Source organism: Gymnoscopelus braueri, assembly GCF_963280865.1.
Source record: "Gymnoscopelus braueri genome assembly, chromosome: 14".
Taxonomy (NCBI): domain Eukaryota; kingdom Metazoa; phylum Chordata; class Actinopteri; order Myctophiformes; family Myctophidae; genus Gymnoscopelus; species Gymnoscopelus braueri.
The window spans coordinates 31,798,858-31,811,902 of record NC_137619.1 but is presented as its reverse complement, the minus strand read 5'-3'; the positions used below and the strand labels follow the sequence as shown (position 1 = coordinate 31,811,902).

General features: G+C 42.9%; 1 protein-coding gene across 1 annotated transcript; it reads right to left on the bottom strand.

The window, feature by feature from the left end:
• Nucleotides 1–9,572: 9,572 nt before the first annotated feature.
• On the bottom strand, nucleotides 9,573–12,831 carry hmx2 (H6 family homeobox 2). The gene is made up of 2 exons (XM_080448782.1): nucleotides 12,419–12,831; nucleotides 9,573–10,922 (listed from the first exon to the last, which is right to left on the bottom strand). The coding sequence occupies exons 1-2, from the start codon at nucleotides 12,729–12,731 to the stop codon at nucleotides 10,342–10,344; spliced, it is 894 nt and encodes a 297-aa protein (XP_080304908.1). The 5' UTR covers nucleotides 12,732–12,831; the 3' UTR covers nucleotides 9,573–10,341.
• Nucleotides 12,832–13,045: the final 214 nt, after the last annotated feature.

The window sequence follows — 13,045 nt, the reverse complement described above, 5'->3', positions numbered from 1 at the left end:
TGCTGATACTAATACTAATCTGTGTAGGAAGGTCAAAGACCTGGTTATACCCCAGAGGCGAAAAACTGCCTTGCAGGCGCTGGTCAGCCCAGGCCGACAAGACTGTGATCACTCTTGGAGGTTCTGACCCTGGCAAATTAAAGGCCACTTGCCTAGTGGCAACCACTATCTCCTATCAGTCTCCTATCCACACATCTATAGGCTACTAAGGCTGCCTTAGGCGAGAGCTATCATGTAGCCACTGTACTCTGTGCGCCTGTCTTAACCTCCAAGTGGAGATTTATTGTAATTAGAATATTCCTTTACAAAAGCTTTGGGGATCAGCATTTCTTGAAGGGTTCCAAAGAGTGCAGTCCCATGGGGGACACGCTTTGATCTCGACCTTTGAACCCCAGGGGTTAAGCCTTCCCTTTGCAAAATAGGTTCAACAGGACGGACCACTTCCTAATTGGTCAATTGCTAATCCCCATTTCTGGGCCTCGGTGCTTTAACAAGTGCATGTTTAAGTGAAGTGCATCAGTGACTTTATTTCCCCCAAACAATATGATATACTGAAGAATTCTGCTTAATAATAGGAAATTGAATATTAATAAGGCACTGATTCAAACAGAATAGTGGGAAAATGTGATACGATCTACGGCAGTTGTTCTCAGACTTTTTAATTTCAAGGACCCCCCCATGTACAAATGGAACCAAATGGACCCGAGACGGGTCCATTTGGTTCCATTTTGTACACTCTCAGAGTTACAGACCCAATATGAAGGACGCAATATGAAAGTACTGCAACATTTCAAACGTTTGATCTTCCTGTGCAGTTTCTCACAGAAACAAATGCTACTGAACGTACCAATCAACTGATTCTTGAACACCTGGTCCCAAATCCATTTAAGATTTAGGACCAGGTAAAAACACAGTTCCAGGAAGTATAAGATTTTCCTCATTGTTCTCCTTTGCTTCGATCATTTCACTGATTCCTACTTTTGTGTCAGCTTGACGTGCTGGAGGCTACAGTAGCTCTCAAACCGCCAGTGACGATAGAGGAGCTATGGTTGGTGGTGGTGTCGAGTCCTACCCTGCAGCATGGAGGTTTCTCCCACCGCCATCCTTGCCCCAATCACATTTGTATTGTGAGAGGTGAGAGGAAAGGTTGTTGCCAGTGTGGGCCCTGCAGGCAAAAAAGGAACAGGTGGCTCAGGCTGTGGTGCTGGAATGGCTATTCCGCAAGATCTGGAGAAAAGATCTGGAGGTCTCCATCCATATTAAAGATTTGAGATCTGAAAGGTGTCGCATCGAGACTTTTGACTATTATAGGATGAAAAAGGTAAACTAATTAGAAATTACCAAAATACTAAATGATGACCATTTTGGTTCGAAATCTCACTGATTATTTTATTATCTAATAGTATAGAGGAACCGGATTAAGATAAATATTTCCCACACATCTTATCCAGAGCTGAGACATCTTGCTAATCTACCTGTAGACCATTACTCATTAGGTGGACTTGCCGGTAACCTTTCCCGAACACCCTTTTGCTGCTATTTACCTGGAGAACCATGGGAATGACCCCTGCCACAATACCTCCAGAGAGAACGTGTCTCACCAGCCGCCTTGCACCGAGATGGATTGTTTAGGGCTACAGAATTAGTCAGGTCAGGAGATCTTTGGCCTCGGGCCCGGCTAATTACTTTCTAATGTGACGACGATTCTTTTGAAGAGCTGTTTTCTCACTGACCAAATCTCTTTAAAAGCATCTCGGGGGTGCAATGGGGGTAGCCGAGAGGCGAGTGCACTGTGGCAGGCCGCACCAGGACCAGAGGGGGGACTCGGGTTACGCTTTGCCTGCCGTGATGCATCGTCGGTGGGACGCACAGGCTCCAGTGCCCCCCCCCTCCCCTCCACACAGCCGCCAACCCCAACCCCCTCCTTCACCACCTCCATCTTCCTCTCCCCTCATCACTGTCCCTCCGCCCGGCCGAGAGAGCCTGCCGGAGGAGCCTCGCAGAAACTCTGACACCAGCGCAAAGGATGCACTCTGCACATGAAACCTTACACTCAACTAATGGTTACAAATGTGTTTTCAAAGAAATCCCAGGTCTCCTGTATACACCATAGACTCAATCTGCTAAATGTGCGTGTATGTACACACACACTCTTTGTGTGTGCATAGAATGTGTGCACGTGGACACACACACACACACATATGCTCTCGCACACCCACACGTGCACACCCACACATGCGCACCCCCCCCCCCACCCACACACACACACACACACACAGAACTGCATGGGTATGATTGGTGTTGCTGACTTGAGAGGCTATCAAAGACCTGTATAAATGTTGAGATTTGAGATTCTTGTTTTAGTTCATGTTCCTGTGGGACAGACTAGACAGGAAAAGAACAGAGACAGTTTATATTGAACTGTCAGATGTCTGGTCATCAACTTTTCATCATGAAAATGATGGCGTGTTAGTTAGACAATTCATCAGGAAGACAGCCAACCACACCAGCGTGCTACAATTGAATTCTTTACACAGAAGCAGCGCAGTGGGGAGATCAAATTAGCGCATTTTGCTATTTCACTGGGCGAGGGCAAGGGGTATAGAAATCGCAGGTGTCTTGTGGCTTTGACTGACACTTCACACGGATTTGAGTGACCCCTTGCTTTCTTTTCTCTCACCCTCCTCAAAGACAATGTATTCCCTTCCAGGGGCGTGATTCCTAATTAGCTGTCAGGTGATAGCGTGCTGCACCCATTGAGCTCCCCCATTGCCGCGCTTCAGGCTATGTGGTCAGCAGTCAGTCACAGGCTGAAGTGACAGATCATCTCTCTATACACCAGCCTCCCTGCAGCTGAAAGACACCACTTGGTCCTGACAAAGAGAGCCTGACTCTCAGTATCAAAAAGAAGCCACTATCAAATCTCATAACAAACAGATTGCAGCCACGGCTAAAACAAGAGGCCCCACTTGACGATCCGTCCCTGCGCTCGCAAACAAAAACAAGAGCTGGTGATAATCTTTCTCCTCTGTGCGGACAAAATGACTCGCTGGATTTGGATGTGAATAATTTAGCGGGTCTTTTGTTGTTGGCAGTTTGTTCCATGTAGATGATTTTAAAGGAGAAAGGACACATTTCATATCATGTTGCACCAACACAACATTCAATGGGGTCTGACAAGGAACGGTAGAAAAATGCTCTGTAGAAAAAGAAAATCCACATGTATGTGTGAAAGAAATATCCTTTTCTGCGTTTCCCAGTCAAAGCCATATCTACTGACCTAACAGGACATGGCAGACAGGTCATTCCCGACACAAAAGATATGATTTCTTCCTGTCTGTCTGATCGTTTTTATTTTTTTTCTTGCACAAGTCTCCTCCAGACAGTTCCAGTATCCATCCCAGGCAGCAGAGGGACCTCGCTTGAAGGTCATATCTGCACCGGGGCGTAAACGTTAGACCCTTTTTGTGGTCGGCGTAAATGTACATGGCCGCCCTGCGGGAGCACTCTTTCCCCCTCTTTAATCGGTGTGTAACAAGCCCTTGTAGAGCCAAACTGTCTGCGACACATCAGCACTTAGAAATAAAAAACCCTCAGCCAACCCTGCAAGAGCTGCGGTTGCGAGTATGGCAGCCATGCAGGCCATATACAGGGGACATGCACAGTAGGATGAAGAGGGAACTGGATGGGGGAAAAGGAAGGATCCACCGTTAAACACAATTCATGTGTGTTATTTTTATGACTTGGGATGTTTGGTTTTGAGTGTGAATAAGTCTCCCGCCCCCAGGTTAAACGCAAGACAGCCAGATGCAAGACTTTATGATGTCACCAAACACTGGAGCTGCTGCACTATAAAAGATAAGAGGACAAAAAACACACCAACAATGCTAATGAATTTATTGTTAAATATTTTTGTGTGCTACAGTTTGTACTCCTAAAAACCCAGAAGTGATTTTACAATGGGTTTCCTCGCCACATTTCTAATTTACCATATGGGTGTACAATTGATATGGTGAAAATAAGGTCTGTGATTAACATAAGCCTAAGAGAGTGTCACTCCTCTCCTTAGTATCTAATTTGTTAATTCTGAAGCCACTGTAAGCTTTTATAAGTGTGTATTAATATCCTGTGTGGTTAAAAAATGTGTTGATTTGTGGAAATAATCTTGTTGAAGGAAATGTTAATATCAGAAGCCTTTGATTGCTAAGGAACTTATTTTCATAATTTAACCATGCTGCACATATATGTATGTATGTATGTATGTATGTATGTATGTATGTATGTATGTATGTATGTATGTATGTATGTATGTATGTATGTATGTATGTATGTATGTATGTATAGATTCTGAGATGCCGAGTGTAGGACATTTAAGGATATTTTACTTAATTAATTTTCTAATTTTCTATTTAACTGGAAATCTAATTTTTCTGTTATGTTTCAGCATTCAATCATTCACTTAGACTTACTATACAGAGCTTGCCACAGTAAACACACTCTCCAATGATAATGAGACAAAATAAATAAATAAATAAACAAACAGAGATATCTCCGTCTGTGGGGCCAATCATTTGAGGGAGCCGGGAAAGCAAACTTAACAGTTCTAATGCCCCAGCCGAGAAACTTAATTTACCAATTTGCGGGAAGACAAGATGGCAGGAAACAAGCCAATTTGCCTCATGTGCAGCGCACAACAACCCCCAGCCTCACTCCCCGGCCTTATGAGAAGTAATTATCCCTAAAAAGGGATGCCATGCTGTATTAAGATGAAGCCGCATCAAAACGAGGGAGACAGCCTCATTACAAGTAATTATGAGGGAATTAGAAACATCATTTAACTAAACGAGCAAATAATGTCCAGGATATTGAAGAAGCTGCCTGCACTTCTGCCGACCGCTGCAAGTCCCATTACAAAAATTGTGGGTCTTTAATAGAATAATGACATGCTTTATCTTCCCTATCCTCTCTCTAAGAGGGTCTTGGAGGAGGGGCAGGGGTGGTTTGAAAACAACTGTTGCAGAGCTGTGTGCCTGTGGTGTGGCCTCACTCTTGAGAGTGTAGCGCATGGCCTCCAAGATAATCCCCCTATTATCCTTACAAATACAAAATGGAGAGCAGAAAATTGTACCTCAAATCCATTATAGTGTTAAAGGTAATGCTAATGGACTTATCTCTAGAGAGAGAAAGCTGACTTCCCTGCACTCACTCTAGCCTATAGTCTAACACATTTTGGCCAGCGAATGGCACTTCACCACAGGCAACTAAAGAAATGGTTGGTAATTTACCAATGGAGCATTATGCCGATTTCCATTAAAGCCATAACCCAGATTTTTGATGGCCGAGCATATTCGTGTGTTCTTGAGGACATGAAAAACCATTGTTGAACTTTCCAAACTCACTGTGACTCAATATATAGATATGTTTTTCTTTAATGCTTACAAATGTTTAATCGTTAAATATTTTTTTTGTAATCAATTGGTTTAAGATTAATACAAATCTATCCTTTTTTTTTTACTCAGAGGTGGATTCACTTCACTTCCAATTCAGTCAATTCAGGAGTTCCATGCAACCAATATGGTAGGCCATTCCTAATTATATCTTGATTCAAATAATTGGCCTGACTTAGCTTAGAAAGGGTCTTCTGAAGGATGATAGAGATGATAGAGCCCCAACATATCACAAATAACAACCTTACAATGTTTTACTCATTGTACATTTGAGCTGTCCACTGCTGTCTCCTTAGGCACAGAAACATATTCCTGTCCTCAGAAAGAAGGTAGGGTGGTGGGGGTAAATACAATTTCCCTTCAGCTCCTTTATTTCCAGTTGATATAAAACAGGATCGCAGAGAGGAGGAGAAAAAAACCACTTCTGGTCTGAGATCTCCTTTTTCACCATTAGCCCCATGAATAGGAGAGTCAGTTAAAGGCCCGTCGGATGACAGGGCTTGCCTCTGAAACCTCGTTATGCTCCCCTTCAAATTCATTTAGGGGAGCAAAACAGGTCTTGAGAGTTGTCTGGCTTAATGCATGGCAATCGCTTATAAAACCCTTGTCTTGAGGCGTACTGGAGCATCTGCATCTGCTCACAGTGGCTATATTCCATAACCTTTCCGCTCTAATGTGAAGCCACACACGTTGGGCCCTCTTGAATTCAAGTGCCAGTAAACATGTTAGCAAATAGTTGAGGAAATACATCCCTCCTCATCCAAATAAATTACACATCCCCGGTGTTCATTTGGAACTCAAGAGTGTACAAATCAACCTAAATGTGAGAATTTTACAGTGCAGACTGCAGAGGGGCACGATATATTAATATTGTGTTTGCTTTAAATAGATATTGGATTGTAATGCCATTGTTGGACATTATGAACGGGTTGTAAATAAACTGACGGACAACGTTGTTGCTGTGTGACCCACTGTAATAGATTCACCACTGGGTCGCTTGTGGTCGGCAACCTGGTGTGTTGTTGTGTGTGCATTTATTATTTCAGTAAGCACAGAAAGTGATACCCATGTATAAAGATCCTTCAAATGTTCTTTGAAAAGACATCCATGAAAATCCTTCCCTGCTCTTTACTCTCTCTCTCTCTCTCTCTCTCTCTCTCTCTCTCTCTCTCTCTCTCTCTCTCTCTCTCTCTCTCTCTCTCTCTCTCTCTCTCTCTCTCTCTCTCTCTCTCTCTCTCTCTCTCTCTCTCTCTCTCTCTCTCTCTCTCTCTCTCTCTCTCTCTCTCTCTCTCTCTCTCTCTCTCTCTCTCTCCTCTCTCTCTCTCTCTCTCTCTCTCTCTCTCTCTCTCTCCCTGTACAAGCCACAGTTTCCATTACTGCCATCGTAAATTATACTTGCTTTTCACCTTACCAGGCAGGTCTGATGAATCCTAAGGCACAACACATCATCTCAACAAATCTTCATCACCAACGCCAGTCGCCGTCTCTGTGCCGTTTAAACCACTTCAAATCATTTTCATTGCCCTGCTATTAAAATTTGTAATTCACACCTGCCATTGGGGCGATACATAGTTACATAGCAACGCCCCCGCCCCGGCTCTCTCATCCTCTATCTCTCCCTCACTCTGACACTCTTTTTAACTGTTCGCTGCTGCATCTTCCCCACCTCTACCTCTCGTTCCTTGCTTTAGCCCTCCTTCTCTCCTTCCCTCCTCTGTCTCCTTCCTTCCGTCCCTCTCTCTCTCTCCCCCCTTTCTCTTCCCTCCTTGCTCCCATTCTCCTCTCTCTCTCTCTCTCTCTCTCTCCCTCTCTCTCTCTCTCATGTAAATCAAAAAACTTCAGGTGACAGGTGATGCAGATTTCCCAGAAGACAGTGGGGGCTCACGCGTCCATCCATCCTCACAGAGTGGCGTATTACCGTCAAACCTGATGACATAATGACCACTGAGAAACTAATAAACAGCTTCATTCACCCAAAGCTATTGCTCCTTTCCATGAGCACCCCCCCCCAACCCTCCCACTGTCTGTCTCTCGCTCTCTCTATTTCTCCCCTCCCTCTACCCCTATCTGTCACAAATTCATCCTCCTGCGCCTCACCTCTCCGCTGGTGCTGGAGTTACCCATAAATCTCTGCTGTTGTCCAACGCCATCCATTTTCCCAGAAACACGGGCGGCTGTTGCAGAAATTGGGTCAGGCATAATCTGCAGGGCAACAGAGCCTCACCAGTCATGATTCTGCTAGGTAATGTAGCCATTAGCACAGAGAGAGAGAGAGAGGGAGAGAGAAAGAGAGAGAAATACAGAGAGAGACACACAGAGGGAGAGAGAGAGGGGCGAGAGATTAGGGGTGGGGTGGGATTCCTTGTACATTATGTGACACCCAAGAAAAGCTGCTGAATGACACAGGTTTATCGTTCCACATCACCCATGGGACATAATTTTGTATGTGTGTGACGTGTGTCTGTGTGTGTGTGTGTGTGTGTGTGTGTGTGTGGTGTGTGTGTGTGTGTGTGTGGTGTGTGTGTGTGTGTGTGTGTGTGTGTGACGAGTGTCTGTCTGTGTGTCTGTGTCTGTGTGTGTGTGTGTATGTGTGTGTGTGTGTGTGTGTGTGTGTGTGTGTGTGTGCACGCGCAAGTGCATGTGTATTGTATTTTTTGATGATTGATTGAATACTTTATTATAAATGTACAGCACGAGGTACAGTAAGAGATTAAAGCTAAAAGGATAACACAAAAAAGTCCTGGGACTTGTTTCATTGAGGTCCTATAGTGTATCCTATGTGTATCGTGTGGGTGCTTGTGTGCGCCAAATTGCCTTGTGAAAGAGCAAATTTTAATTTGACAATGCAAGAGCTGCTTGAGCCCAAACCAAAACCAGTTTCTAAACTAATAAAAAACATATCCGTTACCCAGAATGTTAAGCGTAAATGATACTGCAGTTTATTACTTAGACAGGTGAAATGGAATGGCGTCACTGAGTGACGACGAGAGTCTTGAACTTTGACAATACACCCCATTATTAGGTTTCCTCTTACAAGGCCTGATGCTTGAGAACCCTATAATGCAGACTTCAAATGACAGAAGATCCCGCCCAGGGGCATGATTGGCTAGCGATGGTGTGCATCTCTTTGCACCCCTTCACACACCACACACACACACACACACACACACACACACACACACACACACACACACACACACACACACACACACACACACACACACACACACACACAACACACACACACACACACACACACAACACACACACACACACACACACACACACACACACACACACACACACACGGTTTTGTCTGCCACTTAGTTAGCTCCCTGTGATATTACAAGTGCTGCTACCTGAGGTACTGGTTCACCCATGCTTGATTGGAACACTGAGCCATGTAAATTATGATACAGACCAGTACAGATTGGAAGGATAAATAAATACGTGTTGAGTGAATATAACTGTAAAATGTTTTTTACACAAGTTGACATGTAGTGTATTTAACAAGAAAGAACTACAGTGCTGGACCATGCAAAAAATTATACTTTTTACACATCATCCGTATCTGCATATTATACATATTTGACACATAATGCGTATACATTATATATATTATATATATATATATATATATATATATATATATATATATATATATATATATATATATATATATATATATTACTGAAAGGTGACCTTATACAGGTATTTAAAAATAAACCTTATACAGGTATTTAAAAATAAACTATACCATTGACCTATTACAAATTTTAAAATAATACGCCTTGGTTCTACTATGATATTGTATTGGTGTTTGAGTGCATGATTACACCAAAATACCAAGAAAACCAAGTATTAACTTACAGTTGAGCAAGGACATGCTGCAATAGCCTAATTTATAACAGTTGATACACAGGTTGACAGGGATTTTTTTTTTTCAAGCAACTTGAAACATGTGCAACAAAACCAAGCAAAGCCACATTTTGACTGATATAGAAAATTTATTGAATGAGTAGAATATTTTTGAATGTCTAAATTACAATAGAAACAAAGATGTTTTTCCCCCCTCAAATGGAAGAATTGGGTTTTTTTTATGTCAGTGTAACATGGGTGGGCTCAGCTCATTAAAATAATATGACTGGCATGTGTCCTCGACATCTGATAACCAATCATAATAATAAAACAGATTAAATGCATCAAGTGTTGGTTTTTAAGACACTCTCCCAACCATATACATTTTTTGACTGATGATATGAAGGCTAAATTTCCACAAAAACGCCCTTTGTTAAAGGGGAAAATAATGAAATAAAAGTCCAAAAATCATTAATACCATTATACACATTGTGTATTTTATAGGAAGCTTGATTGCTTTCGTGTGAGACATACTGTTGCTGCATAATAAGAATACCCTCAACAAATAAAGTGATATAATATACATGGATTATGCCAAGAGACATGTATAACCCATTAAGACCTGTGTCATTTTAGATTTCTTTGGGTGTTCAAAAATATAGCAGATATACAAGCTCATAGCTTGTAGAGCTGCTATTTTTTGAAAAATCGTGAAAGATTTGAGCAAAACTTTGAATATATATATTTTTAAAGCGAACATTTGTAACTCAAATCTTTGCTTCGTTCTGGGGGTGGTCCCAGTCCTAGAACAAAATATTTTGAGATGGGGGTCCGCGGCCAAATACATACAATTGTGGGGGTCCTTCACATGAAAAAGTTTGAGAACCACTGATATGTTATAGCAACATACGTTTTTTTCAAAAAAACTGTTAGGATGTAGAAGACATTTGTAGAATCGGCCACAGGTCTAAAACGGGTTAAGAATGTTGTGTAACTTGTGTAATGTGTTATTTATCGTTTTTTTGGTGGACTATAGTCAATATTCAATCTTGTTATACAGGTTGTATAACGGTAACGCCGACAAGCTGCTCCCCGGGTAATACAGGGGCGTCGGGAAGGCGATAGACCTGGGCACCGGAACGCGCAGCAAGGAGTTATCTCTGAACATGAGCGGCATGCCCACTAGTGTCTGCGCCGAGGCGTGGGCCATGTTGGCCGCCTCCAGCTCGGCCGAGAGCTGCCGCTTCCACTTGTTCCTCCGGTTCTGGAACCACGTCTTGACCTGCGTCTCGGTCAGCTGCAGGCTGGAGGCCAGGCACGCCCGCTCCGAGCTGCTCAGGTAGCGCTTCATGTCGAACGTGGACTCCAGCTGGTAGACCTGGCTGCGGGAGAACACGGTGCGCGTCTTCTTCTTGTTGTTGTTGTTGTTGTTGTTGGCCGAGTTGCTGCCCTGCTTGTCCGTCTCTCCTGTCTGATGTCTCTCCTCCGATAACGGGGACATTTGTCTCTCCTGTTCCTCTTTGTAATCCTGCAGCAGCGTGGGCTGATGTGGCAGCAGGTGCACCGGTCGCCGTGCGAGCGCGTCATTTCGAGACAGATTAAGTCCTTTTGATGTACCTGTATATGTGGGTGATTAGGGGGGGTATACGGGGGAAAAGAAGATCAATTAGGGTACAATATAAGATCATTCCAGATCAACAAATACATTTTAATCCACTTAAACCCATATGGTTGAGCGGAGTCCCTCAGTGCTCCATGCTAGTGTCTTTTCTATTTTCTGTTATTGTGGGGAAGGCTTTCGCTGAAAATAGCCGATACACATCAAGGTGTTGTAAGCTTGTCGATCTGCTCTTTTCTTTGAAAGCTTTCCCCACAATAAGGATGCTGGGGTTTAAGTGGTTAATTTTCAGTAGGAGGCTATGAAATAGGCTGCAGTCTATTATCTTTTGTGTTTGCATAGGCCTATATATTTAAACATTTGCATAATTATAACAAGGCTACAACACACACACAAATCCAATTACAGAATTGTTCGCTCACTCTGTATGAGAGTTCATCAAGTGTGAACTTTGACTTTGCTAAATCGACTGCTGAAAGCCTTTGGCTTTTTGAATAAACAATTCAATATGAGTATGCTTGGTCTAGCATCAGCCTATTAATTAAGTCAGACTATATTTAACGCTCAATTGACGATATGTAGTGCAGTCATTGTGAGAACATGTTTAACCAATTAGCAGACTCGATTAAATTTGAAATGAGTGGAATCGCAGAGGGCTAATTATTTGACCTCCCTTCCCACTCTTCACTGCTCCAGCAATGATACACGAAAAACAAAACAAAACCAAAACTATTAATAAACAATAAACAATTATTTGCAGTCACAGACGAATCAAAGTAGCCTATTGACTTGGTGCATATATTGTGCCAAACTTACTTTTCACTTTGGTTTATATTCTCAAATTGAATAACTTAATATGCTTATTGTGTGCTGTTTATTTAGACCTACCTTTGTACCTATGATAATAATGTTCTGCAAAATAATTGTAATACATTAATAACGTCTTAATTAGCCTATACTTTTCAGTTAATAAATAATAACATCTATCTTTGACATTTCACGGCAACGTGAATTCCATGTACAATTTGAAAAAGAACGTAGCTTATAGCCCACTGTTCACTGTTTCCCAAACAGTGGGTCGGGATCCATATGTGGGTCGCGGACCAATTGTTATGGGTCGCCATAAATACCCCTCTATTTCTTGTTTCCTACATTTTGTCTTTAATTAGACTATTATTATTTAAAAAGATTTTCAGAAATTTCCAAAAACAAATCACAATGTTTCACAATTTAAAAATAGTTTCCATAAAAGTTCAAGAAGTAGTGAAAATAGCAGATCTACAAGCTCACAACTTGTCCCAAAGCGACATCTTGTGAGCTTGTAGATCGGCTATTTTCACTAGTTTGGGTCGATGCATGGGGAGATGTCATCAAATTTCTCTTTGGGGTCTCGAGCTAAAAAAGTTTGGGAACCACTGGCTTTTATAGCCTAATCAGAGTTTTAATATATATAGAAATTAACAGATAAAATAATATCCTATATGCAAATTCTTACCTAAACATGAGAAATGATGTGGCGGGTGCTGATGTGTGCATGACGGTTCGCTGTGGCCGGTGTCCGAGGAGCAGAAGCAGTCCGCAGAAGAGTCCTCCCCGCCGCTGCACTCGTCCTCAGACGACACGGACAGAGAGCGGCGGCTCCGCGGCGGAGGCTGCTGCTGCTTGGAGGAGGAGAGGAGCTCCTTCGGCCCGGCGGAGCGCGGCGAGTCGGAGGACCGTGGCGCCGCGGTGCCCAAAATAGACTGGATAGTAAAGCTGGAAATCGGGGCCGCCGAGCACTTGCTGCCGCTGTCTTCCTTGCTGCTCATTCTCGCTTCATAACAGTAGGATTATCGACTAAATCTGTCCTTGTTATATTCCGTTGTTATCGATTCCTACACTGTTACACCTGCATGTGTAAACTGTTCAGAGAGATTCTTCTGGTTGTTGTTGTTTTTTATTTAAAACGCGTCTTTTATGGCGAAGAAGGGGTAGGAGTTGTTTTTCTAGCGGCTCTGGGAACATGAGTGTATTCCTAGGTCTATACCTCCGCACACGCTCTCTGGATCGTAGGCAGTGTGTTGTGGCGTTGCTTCATTTGCATGTAGGTAAGCTCCTCCGTGGGCCAATCACACGCTCAAAC

Coding starts and splice junctions, on each gene's coding strand:
- hmx2 (XM_080448782.1), bottom strand. CDS start 12,731: ATGAGCAGCAAGGAAGACAGCGGCAGCAAGTGCTCGGCGGCCCCGATT. Junction 10,923..12,418: donor ACATCATTTCTCATGTTTAG/GTAAGAATTTGC, acceptor CCACATATACAG/GTACATCAAAAGGACTTAAT.